Source organism: Dreissena polymorpha, chromosome 1, assembly GCF_020536995.1.
Source record: "Dreissena polymorpha isolate Duluth1 chromosome 1, UMN_Dpol_1.0, whole genome shotgun sequence".
In the NCBI taxonomy this organism is placed as follows: domain Eukaryota; kingdom Metazoa; phylum Mollusca; class Bivalvia; order Myida; family Dreissenidae; genus Dreissena; species Dreissena polymorpha.
The window spans coordinates 121,149,044-121,176,978 of record NC_068355.1 but is presented as its reverse complement, the minus strand read 5'-3'; the positions used below and the strand labels follow the sequence as shown (position 1 = coordinate 121,176,978).

Below are 27,935 nucleotides of genomic sequence, written 5' to 3'. Positions count from 1 at the left end.
AACACTCTTGATGCCATATTTATGGCTCAATCTAAATGAAACTTGGTCTGAAGATATTTGTCTCATAATTTCTTGGTTGTTTAGAGAATATATCAGCCCATTGAAAAATATGGCTGTCATGAGGCGGGGCAGTTGTCTTTATCTGGATATAGGAAAACCATTTAAACTCTATAGATATAACTCATCATAGAATTTGCGAAGAACATGAAAAAATGTTAAGATATCTTGGCTGTGTTCAAAAATGATTGTGGTTTGTTAAAAAACATTGCCAGGTTTTTGTTTTAGTTTAATTGCGAAAACAAGTGAACACTAAATGCTCATAACAGGTAAAAACTCTTGACTTTCAGGTTAATTCCTTAGGGCCTTTGGGTCCCAGGTTAATGCTTTAGGGCTGTTGGGTCTCAGGTTAACATCTTAGGGCCGTTGGGTGTCAGGTTAACGCATTAGGGCCTTTGAGTCCCAGGTATACGCCTAAGGGCCTTTGGGTATCGGGTTAACACTATATGGCCTTTGAGTTGCATGTTAGCGCCTTGGGGCCTTTGGGTCCCAGGTTAACGCCTTAGGGCCTTTGAGTTGCAGGTTAGCGCCTTGGGGCCTTTGGGTCTTAGGTTAGTGCCTTAGGGCCTTTGAGTTGCAGGCTACCGCCTTGGGACCTTTGGGTCTCAGGTTAAAGCATAAGGGACTTAGGGTCTCAGATAAGCGCCTTGGGACCTTTGGGTCCCAGATTAAACGCCTAAAGGCCTTTGAGTTGCAGGTTAGCGCCTTGGGACCTTTGGGTCTCAGGTTAACGCCTTAGGGACTTTGGGTCCCAGGTTAACGCCTTGGGACCTTTGGGTCTTAGGTGAACGCATTAGGGACTTTGGGTCCCAGGTTAGTGCCTTGGGACCTTTGGGTCTTAGGTGAACTCATAAGGGACTTTGGGTCCCAGGTTAACGCCTTGGGACCTTTTGGTCTCAGGTGAACGCATAAGGGACTTTGGATCCCAGGTTAGTGCCTTGGGGCCTTTGGCTCTCTTGTTTAGCAAAACATTACCCTTTCAACTTTTGTGGTGTGTAACTCAGTCATTTAACGTACAGCAGCTAAATAGCTGAAACTCTACAAACATGTTCTTGCGTGTACCCTTGCACACCTCCATATTTTGGTTCCATTTTTCCAACAAAAGTGGAGTTTTCCTACATACATGTAGGCCAATTGTGGTGGCACATTCATGTTCTACAGATTCCTAGTTTTCTGAGCTTGATGGAACTAGAACAAGATTATTGTGATCTGCCAGATGTGATTGTGTAAATAAATAGCACAGTTTGAAAGCTGAAAGTTGTCTAACAGATTGCAATCCTGGGTGAACAGGCCTTCGCCCTTGAGAGGAGGGCATCAGCCTTTATTTTGCAATCTGAAAATATCATTGAAATACTAGAGCCTTGCTTGGTGAAAATTGTGCTTAATGCATGTGCCTAAAGTAGACCAAGATAATGCAGTGCCTAAAGTAGACCAAGATAATGCAGTGCCTAAAGTAGACCAAGATAATGCAGTGCCTAAAGTAGACCAAAATAATGCAGTGCCTAAAGTAGACCAAAATAATGCAGTGCCTAAAGTAGACCAAGATCCCCATCAGGGACAACACTTTCCACTTTTAAGGAAATTTTCTTAAAAAGGAAGTTTCTTCTAAATAAAAACCAGTCTAAGCAAAAAGTTTCGCCTCCAGTTAACTTATGCAGACTGACCTGGCTAATATGGGACGATCCTTTACCCACATGCATTAATTCCTGTTTTCTCAGAGAGGGGCCCAAATAAATAATATCTTAGAATATCGTTGTTTTTGTTAAATTTTGTCAATTTGTCAGCAAAGGAAGTAAAAAGTACCAGTAAGCAATAAACATATAATAGATGTCTTAATTGTAAATTTTTCAGATAAGGTCATCTAGATCTTGATAGCCAAAAAATTATTTACTTTGTCAGCTTTGTAATGCAAGTTTCTATTTAGTCTACTTTTTGGCAATGATTTACTTTTAAAATTAAGTGTGCAAAGTACACTCCAAACAAATGGCTCCATGCAGTAGAAACCCAACATGTTTTGAAATCCATCATTCTGTTTCCATCGACCTTTTATTCAGAAAATTCATAGTACATTCAGTGTACAACTCTTCAGTGTTTTGCCATGGCAAAAGCAAGAACCATTTTACTATTAATTTCCACGGACTCTCTTGAAAGTTCATAGTTATACAACCATGGTATACCATGGTAGATCAGGTTTGATAAAAGGCACATTGTACAGAAATGACCTTGTTGTAACTGGTCCTTTCTTGTTCTTGGTTGTTTGTAAGAACAGAAGACAGAGGCCGCCATGCTCAAGAGACAAACCTAGGTCTTGTAGCACCTAGTAGTACACTGCATCACCTCAGTTTAATAGAGTCATGTTCTGGGAACATCAGGCCAGATTCATGTGCCTAAATTGTTGAAAAAAATCCAATGTAGGTGGAAAGTATCTCTTTCAGTGCGGGAACCGAATTTTGAAGGCCTATGCAAACAGTTTGGATCCAGATGAGACGCCACAGAACGTGGCGTCTCATCTGGATCCAAACTGTTTGCTTTTCTGATAGTATTCTTTGAAAAAAAGAAGAAAATGCTTATTTTAGAAATTCAGCAGACGACATTTTAGCAGACTACAAATTTCCCAGCATGCAAAGGGTTAATGGAGTCATGTTCTGGGAACATCAGACCAGATTCATGTGCCTTAATTGTTGAAAAAAATCCAATTTAGGTGGAAAGTATTGTCCCTGATCACTCTGTGCAGACTGGCTAATCTGGGCAGGCACTTTATGCACATATTAACCCATTTATGCCCAGTGGACTCTCCCATCCTTCAAAATTGGATCAATTTATTTCGAAAATTAGGGATGTCTAGTATACTTATTTCTATATTTAGAATATTTCTTACAGAAATTCCTTTAAGCAAACAGCGCAGACCCAGATGAGACGCCGCATTATGCGGCGTCTCATCTGGGTCTACGCTGTTTGCAATGTCCTTTTTACAGGACGCTAGGCATAAATGGGTTAAGCCCAGTTTTCCAAGAACGGGGCGTAATGTTTCATGGGGAAGACGAGTTGGTGTTGGTAAGGTTGTAGAGGGGGTTTGAACCAGCTACCCATGGGTTGTGTTTTCAGTTCTTAATCACTATCAAATGGCTACTGGCCTCCCTTTGTTTAATCTAGACAGCTAATTACTGTAAGTGCATTCAGTGTACCAACCCCTGGATTTACCGCTTATTTACACTTTCTGTACTAGAACCTCTCTATGATAAAACAGTCAAAGTTTGAGTTTTTCTCATTTTCTCACAGTAGCCCACAAGCATGTCTACAGGGTTTGAAACTCAGAAGACCCCATGGCGAATGTTGATATCCACCCTGTCAACCATAACATGTTTAGTTTTTTCAAAAGACACTCTAAACATGGGGTAATGTTTGGCTGGCGTGGGAACATGCAGTTATATCAACAGTTTGTGACATCTGGCAGCTGACTAGACATGATAGTGTGACAAATGTAGGCAGATATATCGAAATGTAAACATGCATGCCAGATTGCTGGTAATCCCACTTTTGACAACTATTTTGACATGCTGATTCATTTATATTTAGTTATAAATTACTGCTTGTTCTTATTATCTAACATTTTTATTACTGACTTAGGTATATTTTTATTAAATTCAAATTGAACTAATACATATATTTGAAAAAGATATTCGGAATATATCCTGACTTTGGAATAAAGATAGAAAATTAATGTTTTTAAATGAGTCGTGTTTTAGAAAACAGGGCTTAATGCATGTGCGTAAAGTGTCATCCCATATTAGCCTGTGCAGTCTGCACAGGCTAATCGGAGACGACACTTCCCGCCTAAATTGGATTTTTGCTAAGAAGAGACTTCATTTTAGCGAAAAATGTCATAAAAGCAGAAAGTGTTGTCCCTGATTAGCCTGTGGGATGACACTTTACGCACATGCATTAAACCCAGTTTTCTCAGAACGTGGTGTATCTCCCAAATATAAGAAAGGAAATCAGTATTAAATGTCACATTCCAGATTTAAACAGAATCTATTCTCAGTGGTGTCATTTTAAACTAAGGAAAACCCGTGATTCCTAAATATTTGCTACTATGTTTGTATGAATTACCCATATTCTATTTAAATTGTATGAGCTTTAGGTGTTAACTATGTATTATAACTAGATTATTGATACGTTGTTGATGTGCTTAACAAATGCAAACATATATTATTTTGGTGATGGCAAATTAAAATACGTTCCATTACCAAATAGTGCTTAATACTAAATGTTGTAATATTTAATTAAATAACTATTCTACGAATTTGTTTCATTTATAATTTCTTGTTACTGACCGAAGATTCCGAAAATAATTATGGATATTAAAACCATGTATAACAATAGATAGCTTTCTTGTATGATTCATTTCTGTGTGTCTGTTATGTTTTCAAAATGATTCAGGCATTGTACAGAATATGAGATATAGTTTCCTAACATCTTATTAATGGCAATGTTCAGAGGAAAGCTGACACATCACACCCCCTTGGGATAAACTATTCTTTATGGGGAAAGATGGTAACCCCCCCCCCCCCCCCCCCCACCAAGTTAAATAATACAAAACAGATGGAGGGTGGGTTTAGTAACTGCCATTTATAATCATAAATCTGCTATGCATTTAACCCATTTATGTCTAGCGTCTAGAAAAAAGGCCTTGGCAAACAGCGTAGACCCAGATGAGACGCCTCATCATGCGGCGTCTCATCAGGGTCTTAGCTGTTTGCTTTAACGAATTTTTGTAAGAAATATTCTAAAAATAGAAATAAATGTACCAGACATCCCTAATTTTGGAAATTAATTGATCCAATTTAGAAGGATGGGAGAGTCTATTCGGCATAAATGGGTTAAAATATGACTTTTTATAACATCTTAAGGATTTTGTTTTACATAATTATCTTTGCAATGTACCGCATTGTGGAATGGTTGCTAATTCCGAACTAGAAATTGAACAGATATTTTGGGTGAATACCTTAAAAAACCGGTATCCTGTTCAGCCAAGATCTGACTTGAAAAGCTTTGACTAAATTTTGCTGTTAAAATTTTTAGTTCTTTCTTATCTAATTTGTTTATGAATTACAAAATATGTTAATGATACCAGGAAATTAACAAACATTCTGAAATAATATTCAATGAGACATCGCATGCCTATGGCCTTTGATGTTAAATGGGTCATTGTGTTTTCTTCCTTTGATGTTCTATGAGACATTTCATGCCTTCTTCCTTTGATGTTCTATGAGACATTTCATGCCTTCTGCTTTTGATGTTCTATGAGACATTGCATGCCTTCTGCTTTTGATGTTCTATGAGACATTTCATGCCTTCTGCTTTTGATGTTCTATGAGACATTTCATGCCTTCTGCTTTTGATGTTCTATGAGACATTGCATGCCTTCTGCTTTTGATGTTCTATGAGACATGTCATGCCTTCTGCTTTTGATGTTCTATGAGACATTGCATGCCTTCTGCTTTTCATGTTCTATGAGACATTGCATGCCTTCTGCTTTTGATGTTCTATTAGACATTGCATGCCTTCTGCTTTTGATGTTCTATGAGACATTGCATGCCTTCTGCTTTTGATGTTCTATGAGACATTTCATGCCTTCTGCTTTTGATGTTCTATGAGTCATTGCATGCCTTCTGCTTTTGATGTTCTATGAGACATTTCATGCCTTCTGCTTTTGATGTTCTATGAGACATTTCATGCCTTCTGCTTTTGATGTTCTATGAGTCATTGCATGCCTTCTGCTTTTGATGTTCTATGAGACATTTCATGCCTTCTGCTTTTGATGTTCTATGAGTCATTGCATGCCTTCTGCTTTTGATGTTCTATGAGTCATTGCATGCCTTCTGCTTTTGATGTTCTATTAGTCATTGCATGCCTTCTGCTTTTGATGTTCTATGAGTCATTGCATGCCTTATGGTTTTAATGTTCTATGAGACATTGCATGCCTTTTGCTTTTGATGTTCTATGAGTCATTGCATGCCTTCTGCTGTTGATGTTCTATGAGACATTTCATGCCTTTTGCTTTTTATGTTCTATGAGTCATTGCATGCCTTATACTTTTGATGGTCTATGAGTCATTGCATGCCTTCTGCTTTTGATGTTCTTTGATTCATTGCATGCCTTCTGCTTTTGATGTTCTATGAGACATTTCATGCCTTCTGCTTTTGATGTTCTATGAGTCATTGTATGCCTTCTGCTTTTTTGCTTTTGATGTACTATGAGTCATTGCATGCCTTCTGCTTTTGATGTTCTATGAGTCATTGCATGCCTTCTGCTTTTGATGTTCTTTGAGTCATTGAATGCCTTTTGTCTTTGATGTTCTATGAGTCATTGCATGCCTTCTGCCTTTGGCATTCTATGAGTCATTGCATGCCTTCTGCCTTTGACGTTCTATGAGACTTTGTGTGCCTTCAGCCTTTGATGTTCAATCAGACATTTCATGCCTTTGTTATTAGATGTTCAATAAAACACTGCATGTCTTTTGCTTGTGATTGTCTATGAGATAGTGCATGCCCTCTGCCTTTGTTTATCTATGAGACATTGTGTGCCTTCTGCCTTTGATGTTCAATCAGACATTTCCTAACTATGGCCTTTGATGTTCTATGTGAAATTTCCTCCAAATGGCATTTAATGTTCTATGAGACATTTTGTGCCGATGGCCTTTGATTTTCAATAAGACATCACATGCCTATGGCCTTTGCTCCTTATTGAGACTTTGAGGGCCTATGGCCTTTAATGTTCTATGTGACATTTCCTCCCAATGTCATTTAATGTTCTATGAGACATTGCCTGCCTTCTTCATTTGATGTTCAATTTGACATGTCTTGCCTTTGGCGTTTGATGTTCTATGAGACATTTTGTGCCTTTGGGCTTTGATATCCAATGAGACAATGCGTGCCTATGTCCTTTTCTGTTCATTGAGACATTGAGTGATTATGGCCTTTGATGTTCAGTGAGACATTGAGTGCGTATGGCCTTTGATATTCAATGAGACATTGAGTGCCTATGGCCTTTGATGTTCAGTGAGACAGTGTGTGCCTATGGCCTTTGATGTTCATTGAGACATTGAGTACTTATGGCCTTTGCTGTTCATTGAGACATTGAGTGCCTGTGGCCTTTGATGTTCAGTGAGACATTGAGTGCCTGTGGCCTTTGAAGTTCAGTGAGACATAGTGTGCCTGTGGCCTTTGATGTTCAGTGAGACATTGTGTGCCTGTGGCCTTTGATGTTCAGAGAGGCATTTTGTGCTGTTTGTATTTGATGCTTAGTGAGACAGTGTGTTTCTATGGTATTTGGTGTTTCGTTAGAGATTGGGTGCCTATGTTCTTGAATGTTTAATGACAAATTGCATGCCTTCTGCCTTAGATGTTCCATCAGACATTGCATGTCTATGTCCTATGATGTGCAATAAGACATTCCGTGCCTATGGTCTTAAATGTTCAATTAGACATAGGGTGCTATGGCCTTTGATGTTCTTTATGACATTGTGTGCCCTCTGCCTTTATGTTAAGTGAGACATTGCCTTCAATGGCCTTTTATTTTCAAATGGAAATTGCAGGCCTTCTGCCTTTGATGTTTATAGATTAATCCTGTGCCTCTGGCCTTTGATGTTGAATTAAACATTTTGTTCTTTTTGCCTTTGATGTTCATTGAGACATTTTGTGCTTTTTGCTTGCAGAACTGACAAGCCCAAGTCTTCTACTCGCTTTAGCCAAAAGGACCGCAAAGGAACGGGCTTCACATTTATCATAACAGCTTATAGCGATGGTATGTATGATGTAATGTAGCATATATTATATGCATGTATGAAACATAAATGGCAGTTTTAAGAGAAAATTATCTTGTACTTAAAATCATGTGAAAATTTGTGTTTTTTCCTGAAAATTTGATTATTTTAGAAAAAAATTATGACACAATACGATTATTTTGAATGAGTGTTACTTTCACAAAATAAAAAAAGTCCTTAAGAAAAAGTGGGGAGACTAGTAGTGGTGTGCACAGTGTGTGTCTAATGTGACAATAATGATTTCAAAAGTGTTACTTTTCCTGTTTATTACAAATGCTGTTCATTGAATTTCTCTAATCAAAATGAATGATAAACCAAAGTTGTTTGACAATTTCAGTTTAGCTATTTTCAAATGAACCTGCAAAGTTGCATGAGCCAGTGTGTTAAATAAAGATCAATTGATAAAGATCAGCATGCTGCCTTCCACGATCATTTTAACTGGTAATCGTTGTAATTATCATCTAGTTAATGAATCATGGAGTAAATAAATTCCTTTTGAGTATTGTTAGTGCATGACAAAAGCAATTTTTTAGGAAACCAATTTGTTTTAAAATCTGTATTTGAGTAGTTTTAGTTTGTTTTTTGCCTGTTTCAGAGTTTTGGCCATTCTCTTTATGAATACCCATATTTTGTTACTGAACGCAGAATCATTTGCAGTTTCAAAGCTAACAAACCATTTTCCTTGAAATAAACACCATTGTTCTCTCCAAATCTCCACCTCATCAATTTTTTAATTTGATTTTTTAAGTATGGCTGCTGGTGTGTTTCCTGTAATGAAGCTCAAGATTTGCTCCAGCAATAAGCAGAAAAATAATTGACTAAGATATAAATGAAAAATATTATGATGCTTAGCTGGTAACAATGAACACTTGGTGAATTATTAATGCACAGGAAAGTAATTTAATTGTAAAGACATTTCTTGCCACCTGCCTCCTAACATTAGTTACTGGCAGCTATGGCAAGTAATATGTTGCAGGATAATGTGTGTGATAGATATGAGCAGCAATCTGGGAAAATGGGGTTAAATGCGTGTTCGTTAAGTGTCATACCAGATTAGCCTGTGCAGTGTGCACAGGCTGATCAAAGGTGAAATTTTATGCCTTAACTGGATTTTCCTTATGAAGAGACTTCCTTTGAACAAAAAATTCTATAAAAAGCAGACTGCGCTGCTAATCTGGTATAACACTACGCACATGCATTAAGCTCCATTTTTCTAGAGCCAGGCTTATTTATGATTGATAGTTTACTATATGGATGGGGAAAATGGGTTCAAACTTAAAGCAATTTTAAGGCAGTGTTGCATACAAAATCAATCTCAAAGTCCAAGGTCAAGGTTACACCTGAAGATTCAAGGTCAGATATAGATTTTGGCAAGAGCTTAACTTTGTTCACTATGGAAGGATATGCAAGTCACTCAAACTTGGCAGAAACGTCATGCATGATCATTTGATGCGTGTCCATAGGCCCAAGGTCTAGATCAATCTTGAAGGTCAAAGGTCAAATGTAAGATTTTAAGCCATAGTGCTTTAACTCATAGTTATGGAGTGAGTGGATTAATTGTCATGGTATTTAATGTTACTGCTCAATAACTCAAGAGAGACAGAAGATATTTTAGTGCAAGAACTTCATGCATTGATACCTTCTATGAAGACATAGCTTGGGATTGAAAAACATAACCATAAACTATATATTGATTTTCAAAAGATTTCTTATCAAAAAAGTCCTGTGTTTGTAGCCCTGATGGATTGCAGATTGGACCAAAAAGAAGCAGTGTTAAATATAATCTATTAAATCTATTCTACAATAAATTTTATCCCTTCATAAAACCTAGCCAAAACTTGGTATGAATATATTATTACTACATCACTTATTCAGCAATCCAATTGAATTTGGTCACAAACAACCTTTCATGGCATGGTCTGAAATACGAAATTATTGAAGCGATGTCTTTGCAACAATTTTAATATGCTTATTCTAAAATAAGAAATTCTGAGATTGTTTTGGAAACCTACTGCAGGTAATGGCATGCCTTGTTATACATCAAGCTGTGTCCAGCAGCCTCATGGTGTCTCTCATCCGACCTCTGTAATACCATTATCCCTCATTGTCTCTAGAGAAATAACAGAGACACAGCTTTGGTTATATCCTGCAAGCAAACAAAGATTGCAAAGGAATTAATATGTAGGCAATGAGACATTGATGTATTCATTGTAGATTTTGTCTGTAATTCAAGTGGATTAAAAACTGTCTGGCCTTTCTTTGTTTTAAGACAATTTTTGTTGGACTACATAAAGTTTTGTTTTGGCGTAGCTGTTGAACGTAACTTTTGACCTTACCTGACCTTTGGAAGTGTTCAATAAAATTCAAATAAAATTTCCAGCGGCTAGACACGAATGAAAACACTTCATTTAGTCCATTGGCAGATTTGAGCATACCACCAGAACATTAGAAACATGGCCGCGTCTTTGTAACACTGTTTTACTGCGTGTTCAGCATGAAACAATTTTATCTCTAATGAAAAGGATTGATAGATAGAACAGTTTTACACTTAACTGTTGACATCAATACAGTTTGTGCGTGCACCTTTTATTTTCAGAGGATTGCCAGAGCCAGAGCGTTTGTACTTAAAGGCTATGTTCTCATATTTAGTAGTTACCTCCATATTCCTGTCTGTGTACTAGTATATTTAAGTTCATAAAAGTAGCGTTTTTCCCTATCCTGATATTCGTTTTGGCCAAACCATTTAAAATTGTTCTCGAAATTGAACATTTAACATGTAAAAGTATAAAGTATTAAACAAGCCGTCGTTCCAGCAGTGGAAGCGTGGCCTCACTTAAATGCATTACATTCCAACCCGCAATGTAACCAGAAATATGTTAAATGAAGATATTCAGCAATAAAATTATGGTATGCCAATAATATATTCTTAATGCGTTTTTAACAATACCATGATAAATATAATTTTTTCACGAGGCTGTTTTCGGAGAAAACCCGAGCTATTGTCATAGCCAGCTTGTCCGCCGTCTGCCGTAGGCTTCGTGCTAAAACCTTAACATTGGCTCTAAAATCAAAGTGCTTCCACCTACAACTTTGAAACTTCATATGTAGATGTACCTTGATGAGTTCTACATGCCACACCCATTTTTGGTTCACTAGGTCAAAGGTCAATGTCACTGTGACCTCTAATATCAAACTTTAACATAGGCTCTAAAATCAAGGTGCTTCCACCTACAACTTTGAAACTTCATATGTAGTTGCATCTTGATGAGTTCTACATGCCACACCCATTTTTGGGTCACAAGGTCAAAGGTCAAGGTCACTGTGACCTCTAATATAAAACTTTAACAAAAACCTTAACATTGCCTCTAAAATCAAAGTGCTTCCACCTACAACTTTGAAACTTCACATGTGAGATGCACCTTGATGAGTTCTACACGCCACACCCATTTTTAAATCACTAGGTCAAAGGTCAAGGTCACTGTGACCTCTAATATCAAACTGTAACATAGGCTCTAAAATCAAAGTGCTTCCACCTACAACTTTGAAACTTCATATGTAGTTGCACCTTGATGAGTTCTACATGCCACACCCACTTTTGGGTCACTAGGTCAAGGTCACTGTGACTTCTAATTTAAAACTTTAACAAAAACCTTAACATTGCCTCTTAAATCAAAGTGCTTCCACCTACAACTTTGAAACTGCATATGTTCTACATGCCACACCCATTTTGGGTCACTAGGTCAAAGGTCAAGGTCACTGTGACCTCTAAAAAAATAAATATAATAATTTCTGACAAGCTTTCGCAGCCGAGCGTGGCACCCGTTATGCGGTGCTCTTGTTTATTAATTTAACAAGAATTATTCCACCATATTGACTAATGTATTAAGCATGAGCGCGATGATTCTTGATACTGTTAATAATGCCCGACAAACCACTAAAACAAGTTTGTTCGAAGAACGCGTGTATAAATATTTAAAACATGTACGGATACTTTGCGTGTGGCCGGTTGACTCATATGTTTTAATTTCACTTCCATTCTTGTTTTGGTTTTCTGTTTTGTATCTAGTATAGGTTTATGACCAGCAATATGTAATAATGTAAAATAAGCCACGAAAACTCAGCGTAACATCCCATACTGCGTGTGATGCAGCTAAGAACTGCACTGAAAAAGACTCGCTATCTTTGATCTCATTCATGGAACTTTTAACTTTCACCAACTCCAACCACAATCAACGCCGTATATCTTTTTTAGCTCACCTGATTGCTCATGTGAAAAAACATGGCCGCCAATGGGCAGGGCATTTTTCTATATATGTATATAGTGAAAATATGTGAAAACTAGAAGTAACATTTTTGGCCCAATTTTCATGAAATTGGGTCAGAACATTTGTTTCCTTGATATGAGAGTTGAGTTCGAAAATGGTTCCGGTCAGTTGAATAACATGGCTGCCAGGGAGGGGGGGGGTGCAGTTTTCCTTATTTGGCTATAGAGAATCCTTGTAAACACTCAAGAAGTCACAATTTTTGCCCAATCATCATGAAAGTTGGTCAAAACATTTTGTTTTATTGATATCTCGAGAAACACTAAGAGAATCTTGAAGAAATCACTGATAGAATGCAAATAAAATATAATGCTGATGTATATAAAATATTGAAATAGTGCTTGTTGTCCCCTTCCGGTTTCACCAGAGGGGACTTATGGTTTGCGCTCTGTGCGTCTGTGAGTGTGTGAGTCTGTCTGTCTGTCACACTTTTCTGGATCCTGCGATAACTTTAAAAGTTTGTCATATTTTTTTCATGAAACTTGAAACATGGTCAGATGGCAATATGGAGATTATGCACGTCTTTTCGTTTTGTCAAGAATTCTGGTTGCTATGGCAGCAACAAACACAAAATATTCTGACAATGTTGGAACCGGTAGGGGACATATATTGCTTGGCAATCTCTTGTTTATGATTTTTTTTCTGTAAATTGACCACAGAGTGACATTATTCATCCATATCCAATTACAGTTCTGACTAAGGTCTTGCCAGATAAAGCAGTGGCTGTTGTTGAAAACAGTGGCTATTGTTGAAAGCAGTTGCTATTGTTGAAAGCTTTGGCTATTGTTGAAAGCAGTGGCTGTTGTTGAAAGCAGTGGCTGTTGTTGTAAGCAGTGGCTATTGTTGAAAGCAGTGGCTATTGTTGAAAGCAGTGGCTGTTGTTGAAAGCAGTGGTTATTGTTGAAAGCAGTGGCTATTGTTGAAAGCAGTGGCTATTGTTGAAAACAGTGGCTGTTGTTAAAAGCAGTGGCTATAGTTGAAAGCAGTGGCTATTGTTGAAAGCAGTGGCTGTTGTTGAAAGCAGTGGCTGTTGTTGAAAGCAGTTGCTGTTTTTGAAAGCAGTGGCTATTGTTGAAAGCAGTGGCTATTGTTGAAAGCAGTGGCTTTTGTTGAAAGCAGTGGCAATTGTTGAAAGCAGTGGCTTTTGTTGAAAGCAGTGGCTATTGTTGAAAGCAGTGGCTATTTTTGAAAACAGTGGCTGTTGTTGAAAGCAGTGGCTATTGTTGAAAGCAGTGGCTATTGTTGAAAACAGTGGCTTTTGTTGAAAGCAGTGGCTATTGTTGAAAGCAGTGGCTATTGTTGAAAGCAGTTGCTGTTGTTGAAAGCAGTGGCTTTTGTTGAAAGCATTGGTTATTGTTGAAAGCAGTGGCTGTTGTTGAAAGCAGTGGCTGTTGTTAAAAGCAGTGGCTATTGTTGAAAGCAGTGGCTATTGTTGAAAGCAGTGGCTATTGTTGAAAGCAGTGGCTATTGTTGAAAGCAGTGGCTGTTTTTGAAAGCAGTGGCTATTTTTGAAAGCAGTGGCTATTGTTGAAAGCAGTGGCTATTGTTGGAAGCAGTGGCTATTGTTGAAAGCAGTGGCTATTGTTGAAAGCAGTGGCTATTGTTGAAAGCAGTAGCTATTGTTGAAAGAAGTGGCTGTTATTAAAAGCAGTGGCTATTTTTGAAAGCAGTGGCTATTGTTAGCAGTGGCTATTGTTCAAAGCAGTGGCTGTTGTTCAAAGCAGTGGCTGTTGTTGAAAGCAGTGGCTGTTGTTGAAAGCAGTGGCTGTTGTTGAAAGCAGTGGCTATTGTTGAAAGCAGTGGTTATTGTTGAAAGCAGTGGCAACTGTTGAGAGCAGTGGCAACTGTTGAAAGCAGTGGCTACTGTTGAAAGCAGTGGCTGTTGTTGAAAGCAGTGGCTGTTGTTGAAAGCAGTGGCTATTGTTGAAAGCAGTGGCTGTTGTTGAAAGCAGTGGCTATTGTTGAAAGCAGTGGCTATTGTTGAAAGCAGTGGCTATTGTTGAAAGCAGTGGCTATTGTTGAAAGCAGTGGCTATTGTTGAAAGCAGTGGCTATTGTTGAAAGCAGTGGCTTTTGTTGAAAGCAGTGGCTATTGTTGATCAGTTGACAATGGTGTGGATGCATTATGATTTTTGGAGATGAAATATGCCTTGTTCTGAGAAAACTGGGCTTAATGCATGTGCGTAAAGTGTCATTCCAGATTAGCCTGTGCAGTCCGCACAGGCAAATCAGGGACGACACTTTCCACCTAAACTTGATTTTCGGTAAAGACTTCCATGAAACTAAAAATACCATAAAACGGAAAGTGTTGTCCCTGATTAGCCTGTGCAAACTGCACAGGCTAATCTGGGTTGACACTTTATGCACATGCATTATGCCCAGCTTTCTCAGAACACGACTCAAATATGCTCTGGAAAAAAATTGGGTTTCAAATTAAATGAAGGCCTAAATGTTAAGGCCTGATGAGAAGGAGTTGTGCAAACAAAACCAGATCCCAAAGTCCAAGGTCATGGTGACATCTGAAGGTCAAAGGTCTAGTATAAAATTTTATGTCATAATTTCTTTCCAGAGCATAACTTTGTCCAGCAGTTAAGGATATGCTAATAAACTATACTTTGAAAAATGTGTAGCAAGATGATGTGTATAAATTACAATAAGCTCACTGTATTATCTCAATGCAATTGATGTTAGCTACTAACCAATGTTTGTTGGCATTATCATTATAAACAAATTAGTATAGAAATCTCTTTGTGACATTTTCAAAATGCTGGTTCTAAAATAATACGACTGAGATTGTTTTGGAGATTCCTTCTGAATGGAATTTGATGCCTTGTTATACATCAAGCAGTGTTCAGTAGCCACAATTGGTGTCTCTCTCTCATCCTAACCATGAGCAACCATTGTCCCTCAGTGGCTCTAGAGAAATAACTGAGACTCGGCTTTGGTTATACCTGTAAGAAAGTAAGAAAACACAGGTTGCAAGTGAATTAATAGTGAGTAATATGTGGCAGTCACAATGGAGACAACATGCATTGTTATTTTCCTTTTGTCTATGATCAAACTGGATTGGAAACTGACTTGTCAATTTCTCTTCTTCTTCAACAGATTTTGTATTTTTGATTTCCTTGAAAAATATTTTTCTCGGTTAATGCCAGGCTCAGTTAGAACTGTTCATAACTTTTTCCAGTCTAATTCTTCATACAAATATACATACAATGATACAGTCAATATTGTGCATGCAACCACTTATATTAAGCAACCTTTGTCTTATGCAACCAATTTGAATCCCCCCCAAGCGAGCGTTTTCACTCTTTTTATGCCCCCCTTCGAAGAAGAGGGGGTATATTGTTTTGCATAAGTCGGTCTGTCCGTATGTCCGTCCATCCACCAGATGGTTTTCGGATGATAACTCAAGAACGCTTAGGCCTAGGAAACTTCATAGATACATTGGTCATGACTGGCAAATGACCCCTATTGATTTTCAGGTCACTAGGTCAAAGGTCAAGGTCACAGTGACTCGAAACAGTAAAATGTTTTCCAGATGATAACTCAAGAATGCTTACGCCTAGGATCATGAAACTTCATAGGTACATTGGTCGTGACTTGCAGATGATCCCTATTGATTTTCAGGTCACTAGGTCAAAGGTCAAGGTCACAGTGACTCGAAACAGTAAACTGGTTTCCTGATGATAACTCAAGAATAATTAGGCCTAGGATCATGAAACTTCATAGGTACATTTATCATGACTGGCAGATGATCCCTATTGATTTTCAGGTCACTAGGTCAAAGGTCAAGGTCACAGTGACAAAAAACGTATTCACACAATGGCTGCCACTACAACTGACAGCCCATATGGGGGGCATGCATGTTTTACAAACAGCCCTTGTTGTATATACATGTACATATTAACGATTTGAACAAGTTAAAAAAGTGGAATAGAATGTTTTCATGACATTTAATTTTAGATTTAGTAGTCTTGATTAAGGATTATTATTTACTTCATTTGACATGCGGTCTTCTGTAACACATAGAAGCTGTGTTTCTGAAGGTTCCAACATCGCCTTCGTTTCTGGATAATCTGTCGATATTTTGAGTATTTGATGGCATTCTGTGAATAAGTCTTCAAACCCGTTACCGCATGCATTACCTGTTACTTTTATTTTGTCGTGTAATATTGTATCTCTTTCTTGCTATGTGAAAACAAAGTTCTTTCAGATTTGAATATCATTTTGAAGTAGATTTGATAGATAAGTGTTTATGATGATTAACGATAGTGTTTTTGCCTCCATCGGAGAACTTTGCCGTAATCGTTCTCCAGGCGTCCTTGCAGTGGATGATGAATCCTGCCTGGCTTGGTCTTAATGTCGGAACTTATACTTTTGAACATGACCATTCTTCTTTACCATCGTCTGAAATAATTAAAATGTTGATCTTCAATTAGTTTAACAGCTACTCCTTCATCTTGTACAGGGACATGTTGATGGTATTTGTGTTACACAGATAAGTTTCGTCGCAATAAACTCGTACATATAATTGCATTATTGTTTCACAACAATAAGTTATTAGTATCTGATTTTGTAAAATAGTTTGAAAACAAAGATTTGTGTGAACACAATGATTTATGTATGCCAAAATTCATGGAAAAAAACGTATAAGGCAAAAGATATTATTAAATATGTCTTGGTATGCTTTAATTTGAATAAATTTACCACAGATCGTTTTGTTGCAATGTATACATGACGAAAAAGCATTTATTGTTAAATTAACTATCGCTAATGGCGACATTCATATGTAGCATACTTTATTTATGCTCTTCCTAATGAAAGTGATATTATGGGCATTTTCCACTGTTGAATTGAGCTGAAAAGAATTAACAGGTCAAAAGAGTTAGTTAAAATGTGGTTTCTGACCAATTATCTGCAACTCATCTTGCTACCAGTTGTTTATAAAAATATATTGTATATTCGATATTTTACATGACTCACCCAGTCCTGTAAGCCGAAATGATCCGTAAAACAAAATTGTCTTTGTGTCGTATGAACGAATCTGCACTTAAACTAAATGTAGGTTCACATCGTACATGCGTGATCAGTTGTCAAACAAAAGTACGGTTGATATTCAAATGCATTATTTTTCTCTTTCTGGGATATTGATTTAGTATGTTGATGCTACATTAATAAATATATGTGTATATGAAGTGAAAACCCCAAAAATAAACAACGGTTGCGATAGACACCTATCCATTGTTAGATGCCCATAATATCACTTGAAGCTATTGCAGTATACACGTTTGTAAAAATACTACTCCTTGTAAAATCTATTCGTACCAAGAGCTTTTCGTAAAAGATATAGACAAAGACTGTTCCCCATGAACGTATAAGTATTACCTTTTAAATGTTCAGTCTTTCATGACATTCTGAAGAACTCAATAAATAGTATCAGTTATTTAGACCTCATTGATTGGAATTTTGTTCAGGTTACTGATCTTTCATTAAGTAAAATGTTTTTAAGGTAACGCCGTGCATCGAATAATGAAATTTATATGAAAATATTATGCATGCATACAATAAATTGTATTTGTGTATAATAACGCGTGAATTCTTAATAGTGCTTAATAAATTACAGACAAGAATTATTGTAACTTATTCATACTTACATCCCATGCACATATGATTCTTGTGGAAGCAATTTGATTGACCACACGTTTTCCTGTAAAAATGATAAAAAAGCTGAAAGGCATGCGCAATTTTGAAAAAAATGGGAGCGCCATTTAATAGTTATGTTTGTTTTTGTTGATAAGAGCTTCTAGTTTCGTCCTTGTTAACATGTATCTAGTCAAAATACTTCTATAACGTTTAATTTTACACCAGAAAAGTTTCAACGAGCTAACTTTTTTTTCAGCTGAAATCGGGATTCCTATGTGATCATCTCGAAAGCGGAACCCATTTAGATCGTAAAACCTTTTAAACTTTTACTACTTTAAAAAACGATTCGTAAACATCTTTTATTTTTTACAAAACACAGAAAGAAACATTCAAAGAATACTCGTATATGGATTTTGAATGCAAATATGTCTGTATTTGTATGCAGGATAGTAATTAAATAAGTGAAACCCAGCAAAAATCACAAATAATATGACAAAAGGCTCCCGCTAAGAAATTTTGAGGAGGGTAAAGTCGAGATATCGAGCGAATATTACTTGCTAATATGTCTGGAAAGTGAGCGGCATCAAATAATTGAATAAAAGTTATAAAGGGTATACAACTGCGAAAAATACCTGTTTCGGCAAGGACGTCGTCATCTTGACTTCCTTTAGATCATCACGTGATTACCCCCTCTGAAAACATACCCTCCGAAAATTAAGAGACATTAATTATGGACGAAATCCTGTATGTCCCAAAATTGAGAGTCACGAACAAAATAAAATTGATTCTAAAAATAGGGTGTCCGAAATCTAAGAGTGTCCGAAAACTTAGAGTAATTAATAATTCATAAACATTCGGAAATATTCACTTAAAAAAACTTCTTACACGTACGACGTGAAAATAAAATATAAAAAATACCAACACACATTTGAGAATTAAAGTTATGTATTGCATTATACGGCTGCTGTATATGTTTGTTTTATGCAATTATCGATGTTAAGTCTTCAAACCACATTACCCTGCTTACTCGTAATTTTTTGAAGATTACATACCATTTATAAATATACACAAATAGTACTAAAGAATGTGTCGATGACTTATAATTGAGGTGTTAGATTGTTTATATTATATTATATTTCAATTTTCAATTAATGACTAAATACATGCCTATATGCATATGTTTGACGTTATTGAAACCAATGGCAGTGCTCATGAAAATCCAGAATGTAAATAATAACAATTTCTTTAGGAAGATGAAAAAATAGCAGATTTTGTAAGTTTCATTCATTAATAAAACATAAACAGTGTGTGAATATATAAATGTTAAAAGCGTGTCTTTTTTCAACTTGCGCGAAATGGTTGAGCGAGAGGCGTGTTAAAGCACTCTACAAGATGCTTGTTCACACGTGCTTTTACTTTAAACTTGGCAACAGTTTATGTCCTTTGAGCCGCGTTTTGAAAAAATGGGTTTACTGAGTGTGGATAGTGTCGTCCCAGATTAGTGCTATTCCGTACAGGCTAATCAGCTGCGACACCTTCCTATGAACGAATTACCACACAAGCGGTAAGTGTCGACCCTGAGTAGCCTGTGCGGCCGGCCGAGTGTTCCCAAAACGAGGCTCAAAGTTTCTCAAAGCGCGTTCTATCATGGAAGGTATTGCATGGCTTTTGAACTAATATATATACTTCAGAAGAACAACTCCATTTTCGTTCGGAAGATATATTCTTTTCCGTAAAACACGTTATTTTATTTATTTATCAATAATATGGTTATTTAAGAGAGGCAACTATTTTTCGATCACTGGAATTTAAATAATAGTTGTCCGCCCGTCATATCCGCATCAACAGTTAAATCACATTTTTAACCAGAAAATATTCGATTTTATTTTTTTTTATCCAGATACATTTTATCATTATTTTCCTAAGAATGTTACACCTATAATGTAATGTTATGGCTGAAGATGCATCATACGTTGTGCCTTACCCATACCCATACCACGTTGAATTAAATGCCAAAATATTTGTGATTAAAATACACCCGTGATGTTAACATGGATGTTATTTGCCTTATTTATGTGTTCCATACTATTTAAGAAATTATCGGTAACGCCCCCAAGATCTCAACTGCTTTGTAAATAGAATCATTTTTTGGACTATTAGCCCTCATCCATCTACATACATGTATAATTGAGCCTCGCTTTTGGGACAATAAGGGTTTAATACATTTTCTTATAGTGTCGTCATTTATAACCTGTGAAGTTCGCACAGGTTAATCAAAGACGTCACTTTCCGCTTGTATGGTCTTTTTCGTGTAAAGGAATTGTCTCCTTAGCGAAAAACCAGATAAGGGCGGAAAGTGTCGTCCTAATCTGGGACGACACTTTACACACTTGCATTGAACCCCGTTTTCCTACAGCGATATTATTCATTTATATTAAACATTCATTAACTCGCACATCTTAAAAAACTTCATCGTTTGGTTCGTAACTGGTCGTTTGTAAATAAAAGTAGTGATTATTTACTAGAATGATTTAATAAGTTTTGATATCATATTTACAATTATTGACATTATTGTTCTATGTAGCGTGCGTAGATTTTAAAACGCATGTGTAGTAGAAGTGACTTTCTCGTATAACATATTTGTAATACACGTCTGTAATTTCATTTACATGCAAGTATGTGGGCTCGTTAGGTGACGGTCCCGGGCAATACAAATTACTGCTACTTATAACGATTACGTTGAACGGCTACGATGCGTACGATGGTGCCCCGTTCTGGTACAGTTCTGACATCGGTTGTTGCACCTTAACACTGTTCAGTAACGGTTCTGACATCGGTTGTTGCACCTTTACAGTGTTCAGTAACGGTTCTGACATCAGTTGTTGCAACTTTACACTGTTCAGTAATGGTTCTGACATCGGTTGTTGCACCTTTACACTGTTCAGTAACGGTTCTGACATCAGTTGTTGCAACTTTGCCGTTCATGTACGGTTTTTACATCGTTCCTCCCTTTCGGGATTTTTTTCAGACTGAAATTGTGAATTTTGCAGTTTCTCTTCAATTGAGAAAGTACCTTTTACGGGTACTATATAAAGAAGGAAAAAATCGCTGTAATCTATATTACATATTGCCCAATCAGTGTTTATTTTTAGCTCGACAATATATACTTGCATACTTCTTTACCAACATGAACCCAATCTATAAACAAGAGCAGACAACTGTATCAAGCATTTTGTAAGAAATATGTTCCCTTTTTATACTTAGAAAAATAAAAAAATTGGTTAAGTTTTGTGTTAAGGTTCACTTTATTCCTAAAGCATCAAAGGTTTTGCTTTCATACTTGCAACACTTACTAAGTATCATAAGGGGACTGTGCAGGCAAAGTTATGCAACTCTGACTGGCATTTTGACAGAATTATGGTCCCTTTTTAAATTTTTTTGTCTTAGTAACTTTGAATATTTTGTTAAATGTTGTGTTTAGATCGACTTTACTTCTGAAGTATCAAGGCTGTTGCTTTCAAACTTCAAATATTGTCTTACTATCATGAGGTTACTGTACCTGGCAAGTTGAATGTGACCTTGACCTTTGAATGATCTTTACTCTCCAGGTCAAATTAATTAATTTTAATTAAATTGCCTTTAATTCTATATTTATGATCAGATGTCATTCATACTTAGACAAAACAACACTTACCTTACATACCACAATGGACTCCACCCAAACCATCCCCATGCCCAACCCCAGAATTCCCCCCTCCCCCAAACCACATATTTGTGTTTCCTTTTTCTAAAGATCATCTAATAGATGACCACTCCCGCACATTATACCCCCCCCCCCCCTCTCAGACCCCCCCCCACAACCCCAATCACCCAAACGATTTTTTTTTAATTGACACATGGTTAAAAAAAACAAATATTTATTTATTTTATCTTTTAAGGGCTGTCCAACCATTCCACCCTAGCTGTTGCTATCAAACTTGAAATACAATCTTATTAGTTTGTTTTATGTCTTTACAAATGCTCGACAGATTGTGGAAAATATACCTGAACTCAGAATCGTCTATAAAGAACAACTTCTTCAAAACATAAGCGATCAATATGTAGTCTTTGTAGATTTTTTCAAATTGAATGTGAACGTTTAGTGACCAAACTCATAGGTAAAACGTTTTCGATTATTATTTTTTAAGTTTGAGTCTTATAATTTAGACGTAAAACGTTGGTGAATACAGACCCTGATCTTTTCATTAATGATTTTATTGTATAACTTTATGTTCATAAAAGAAAGCTTCTGCGATGTGGTCTCTTTAACAGTTTCAAGACCCATCCCCTTCATACACAACATGTGGCTGATCCGTGTCATCGTCACATGTCCGTAAAAACATGTCTTGCCTCTCTTATCCAATGTTATGGAGAATGACACACGCGACTGATATTTTGGCCACTCTGTCAGGTTTCACTCGAAGTCCATAATGTAGACATGGAAACCTACGCTTGAGAACGCCAAAAGCTTGTTCGATCCCCAATCTTGTTCGACATAACGATATGTTAAACCGTTCCTGTAGGTCAAACAACATACAAATAATATTGCAATGTTTAAGCATGTAACTTTATTTTTTAGAACTGATTCTATTTAGGTGATATTGCTTTATGTCTGTAAGTAAATATTAAACCTTTTTATGATGATTAGTATTAATATATGTATGTTATGAATTTCAGCATTGTGTGTATTTTCCATATTTTTTTATTAAAAATACTGGTAAAAGAAATTAATAGGATTATTAATTACACCGTTAGTAACTGTCGGTGTATGGGATATTCACTCTCAGTAATTTCATACCATACGAGAGCGATGTTGAATATGGTATTAAATTACTGAGGGTGTATATCCCATACACCCTTAGTTACTAACGGTGTAACAATTATATCTCAACCGACTTTCCATTAAGCAGGTAGTATTGAAATTACTCGGGGTGTATGGAAAATACTCCATTGGCATCGCTTTAAGCCAATCGATTTAGCTCATTTTTGTAGAAGTTGAGATATAGATTAATATATATTATTGTTTGTTAGCAAATATTGAAATGTTCGGCATATTTTATAACCAAAAAAATACCTTGTATGCCCCCGGATCGAATGATCCGGGGTATATTGTTTTTGGCCTGTCTGTCATTGTATGTGTGTGTCTGTCATTGTATGTGTGTGTCCCAAAACTTAAACCTTGGTCATAACTTTTGCAATATTAAAGATAGCAACTTGATATTTGGCATGCATGTGTATGTCATGGAGCTGCACATTTTGAGTGGTGAAAGGTCCTTCAAGGTCAAAGGTCATTGTTTTCTTAAATAGCTGCCGTGCGGCTTCAAAGCGCAGTTGGGCGCATTGTGTTTCACAAACACAGCTCTTGTTTATTTATTTTGTTCAATCAAGGTTTCACAACATTTAATTCTGAATGTATGGTATATTGTTTTAAAGATCCATTTAATAACCATACCTTACAAGGACTGTCGGTGTTTTGATATGGTGTCATAAGATACCTCTTGCATCCATAGCCCGAGTCACCAAGCATAAGACCGTCAATTTCACCTGTGATAATAAAAAAGAATGATCATTTTGCAGCACGGTTACGTTAAACAACGATATAAAGCACTGTGTTATTTAATGCATGCAAGTTTATGACATAGTTATAATGTAATTGTTGTAATATGTTGTTGTTTATATTTCATTTATATAATAGTTAATTAGTAACTGTGATCATTTTGAATGATGTGATATAAATGGAAGTTCAATCTTTGTTGTTGGTATAAATTATTTATTGGGCTGCTGAGACTCTAATTCAATTGCGTCATTGCGTTAAAAATTTGTGTTTTAAGTTACTTTCATTTGTCAAATGTGATAATAATACATGTGATCGTTTTAAAAGCTGTTGAATAAATGAAAATCAGTTTTCATATATAGATATATATATATATATTATATATATATATATGATATAGATATATATATATATCTATAGATATATATATATATAATATATATATAGGTATATATATATATTATATATATATATGTATATATATATATATATATATATATATATATATATATATATATATATATATATATATATATATATATATATATATAGGATGGTGATCAAACCTATTTGAAAGTGTGGAAACCCTTTAATAAAATCCAATTTTGCTTGTTAGTTTTGATGTAATTATGATCTAGGTCAATGTGGCCATTTTACTTGCTGTTTTTTAAATAAATTGTGCAATGGATGAATAAAATCATAAGACTGAGTAGTCTTCATGTAATTGCCTTTATACCTCTTTCAAAGCGCTAACGTAGGGCGCTTTCACGAAACATCCTAGAATCGTGTACGCTCTCAGGCCACTTGGCGACTACGTCAAGAAACCGAAGGGTGGCATCACATATCATCTAAAGAGAAAAAAATCACAAATGTTAATCAAATCCACACTGCACAATGTCATTTATCTGATATCACATTAATAAAAGTCAACAGCAGTACATTCAATTGTCACCGATTTCGTTTTGCAATTTTCACTGTGTACTGACAACCTTTAAACATACATAATCACAAGAAAATGCCACTTTAGGAAATGTTCATGGACTTAATTTCACTTATTGTTTTACCTGTAAATTAAGAGAGTGAAACCCCTTTTTGTTCGTTTGCGTTAGGTGCTTGAATTCGGATATGAGTGCCATCAACCACATCAACCACTTAGGGGAAACCTTTAAAGACAATAACATTGTTAGCTAAATCGACATTTGTATTAGATAATTATATACTAATTAGAGTATACTACAAACAAAGTGTCCGCAATCAAAATTTTTCGCAAGTTACATGTTCAATCTTCTGTCTTTCATGTCAATACATGTGTTCCCAAAAATAACCATCATTAATAAAAAGTTATGTTTATTATACTTACCAAACACGTATACTTATCATACACGCATTTTTTTCAACACGTATAAATCTAGCATACAGTACTAATACACCGTTTTTAATCGAGCCCGATTCGACTAAGAAACATTTAACTCCCTTTATTTGTTTTCTTGGCAAACAATCAAAGACCATTAAATTGTCCTATTAAATTATATTGAGAGCTAATACGCACCAGCGATGTTATAAAACTGTTTTTGAACCGTCCATTGCACATTTTCGATATTTGAGAAGAACACAAAGTCATTCAAATGTCGACACACGCTGTCCGTGAATTCGCTGACCGCTCTACATACACTGGACCTTGACAGAACATGCAGCCCGGCAGTCACAATGTGATGTGTTCCAGTCGCAAGAAAATGCAATGCCGCTAGAGTTGAAATGAGCGGCGGAAGAGAACACGAACGTTCAGTAGCCCTCTCCAAATTAAGCATATTAACCAGAAACAGAATAGTTTGCAGGAAAACCCGGTACCGTTCACGATCTTCCAACGGAGACAAAGTTTCCAATGGGTTCGCTCGATCACGGAAAACTATCCGATCCATCGGAAACAATGCATTTATGTACCGAGCGCGACGAAGACGTCTTTCAATGTCGGCCATGTTGTTTTTTTGCCATGATGATTGTCATCAATTTTCAATTTGAAACTATCAATGTCATTTTCAGTGTCATTGATTGCAAATTGAATATCGATTTTGGATGTCATTTGACATCGATTTTTATGTGAACACCAAGTTTGAAAACCGATGTCAAAAATTGAAAATCAATGTCATTTGACATTGAAAATCGATTTCAATTTGCTTTGTGAACACGGGGCCAGGATTATTTTGTTTTCCTCAATATGTCTATACTCGTCAATGGCTCCATATATTGTCCATGTACCAATGCCTCATGGTCAACAGAGAATATCACCACAAACCTGGCTGAAATCGTCGAAAATTTAACGCTGGACCCTTCTACGCTGTCAAAGACAACTCGCCGATACACAGTCGCTCCTGACGATCGGACGTCGTCGGCAGCGATGGGCTCATTCGCAATTGCAATTATCGTCGTTTTAATTGGTTCGATCGTGCTTTCAGACGTACCGAATTTGCTATCTGGTCCCAGGTAAATGTGGAGAAACTGCGTTTACTTCAAGAAAAAAACTCTCGCACGATAAATCGTCTCGTTGCAGCGTAGGGACGCTTACAAACACAGCGGAGACCACCCTTATCGTCACCAGTGATGGAGAGTAACTAGACAAAAACAACTCGCAGGGGTTATGTCTCCTACCTGTTAACGGTAACTACGGCTGTCATTGGAGAAATTTTTTCACAATTAATCTAATGCGAGTCAGTTGTCAATATTAACTATTGTATCATATTCAGTTCCAAAAATACAAAACCACCTAAAAATCTTAACGCTGATAGTAAAAAAAAAACTGTTGGTGAACAAGGAAAATCAAACGAATCGTGAATAGTTTTTGCTATCTTATTGGTAATGTACGTTATCGAAGTTGACGGTCTCTAATATCACTTAAACACATATATCTCGTAACTTATCTGCAATCGTATCATATATACTTTATCATGTGTGTGCATCTTATTTATAAGCCAAGATTTATATTCATAAATACTGTTTATATGGTTGATGTGAGAAAAATTGATACTATTTCAATTATGTTTCTACATGATGCTACCTGTTTCTTTAATGTAATATGTGCAACATTTATTTTGATGTGTGATTTCTTTATTATGACACGGACGTTCTTTATCATGATACGTGGTTTTAATATAATGATTCGTACCTTATTTATTTCTTTATTATAAAGCTGCACCTGTTTATTATGAGACGTACTTTCTTTATTTCAATATGCGTATTAGTTGCCATTACAAATGCTATCTGATGTGTACCTTCTTTATTATGATAAGTGCTCTCTTTCTGATGATATGCACCATCGTATGTATGATGAGTTTTTCTATTACGATTGGTACCTTCTTTATTATGATAAGTGCGCTCTTTGCTATGATATGCTCTTTATTATATTATGATATAGAGAATACTAGGTTAGCGTTGAATACAGAGAAGTTTATGTTGCGAGGCTTAGAACGCCGGGAGCGCGAGCCTTGGCGAGCGCTTTCGGTGTTCGAGCCGAGCAACATAAACTTCTCTGCATTTAACGCTAACCTAGTATTCTATTTATCCCATTTTTTCAACGTGACATTTAAAATAGCATGCACATTTAAATACATTACGACCGCGAAAGGAAGATTTTATTAATTTTATTTTCGAAAGAAAATGATCAAAATCAAATATGGCGGCGATTGCTCCTGACAAAATGATGTCGATGCCAACTTACACACAGAGTCGTTCTAAACATAAATTATCAAAAAACTACTCGCCTTATTTGTTCATGGACGCCGCATATTTTGATGGCGTCTTGGTCTAGCCTTCACGTCCTTTAGTTTGCGATCCAAACACAAGATTATCCGTAAAAATTATATAAAGCTTTGAAACACTTGTTGCAAACCGGTTATTTTTACTGAATAGACTTTCTATGATAAAATCACAAAGACGAAGTTTATTCATCAAAGAAAATACCCTTACGTTTACTTACTTCCAAAAGCAAAACGAATAGACTACTGAACCAAAATACACACCATCAGTAGGTATGCTCTACACACACAAATTCACAATTTAAAAAGGCACGCTTATTCTGAAAATCAATAACACGAATTAGCTTGATCGACATGTAGATCTAAATCCTTCGTCTCACCGGTTCCATCCGAGGTAAGTAGTCAATAGAATATGCACTTTTTCATAATTACATCCACGAATCGATACATAGACACGAAAAAATGCGAGTCTTCAATGTTTTTATTCCCAGACATCGCATACTTGTTTCGTGTACACCTAAAGTTTACTAAAGATGACATCACACAAATGACGCAATAAGTATGTCATTTTATGACGCAATCAATCAGCTGATTCATTTTACGGATGGCGAAAAATTAGTGGTTGAATAATTTAAAAAGTAGTCCGTGCACGCGACAGGTATATCCCACAGTGTTGGAGACGGGCTAGTATATTCCATAAGGTGTTATACCGTCAATGTCGCGGTGAAAATGGGATAAAATTCG

General features: G+C 36.3%; 1 protein-coding gene and 1 long non-coding RNA gene across 3 annotated transcripts in view; one reads left to right on the top strand and one right to left on the bottom strand.

Moving 5' to 3' along the window:
• The window catches only part of LOC127847248 (uncharacterized), a gene marked incomplete at its 5' end in the record, with an annotated part of 31,423 nt that extends 5,372 nt beyond the window's left edge, over positions 1–26,051 (top strand). Inside the window, 4 exons of the mRNA XM_052379072.1 lie at positions 1,219–1,283; positions 7,775–7,863; positions 25,719–25,923; positions 25,991–26,051. Coding sequence (XP_052235032.1) covers positions 1,219–1,283; positions 7,775–7,863; positions 25,719–25,923; positions 25,991–26,051 — 420 coding nt within the window. The remainder of the gene's footprint in view (positions 1–1,218; positions 1,284–7,774; positions 7,864–25,718; positions 25,924–25,990) is intronic.
• On the bottom strand, positions 9,706–24,676 carry LOC127847273 (uncharacterized). 2 transcript variants are annotated; one of them, XR_008033895.1, is made up of 8 exons: positions 24,507–24,676; positions 24,179–24,290; positions 23,341–23,432; positions 18,482–20,878; positions 17,861–17,913; positions 16,203–16,613; positions 15,092–15,154; positions 9,706–10,028 (listed from the first exon to the last, which is right to left on the bottom strand). It is a non-coding gene; the product is annotated as an uncharacterized LOC127847273 (long non-coding RNA). The 2 variants fall into 2 exon arrangements; XR_008033894.1 differs by lacking the exon at positions 9,706–10,028 and having other exon boundaries at positions 12,425–15,154; positions 24,507–24,675.
• Positions 26,052–27,935: the final 1,884 nt, after the last annotated feature.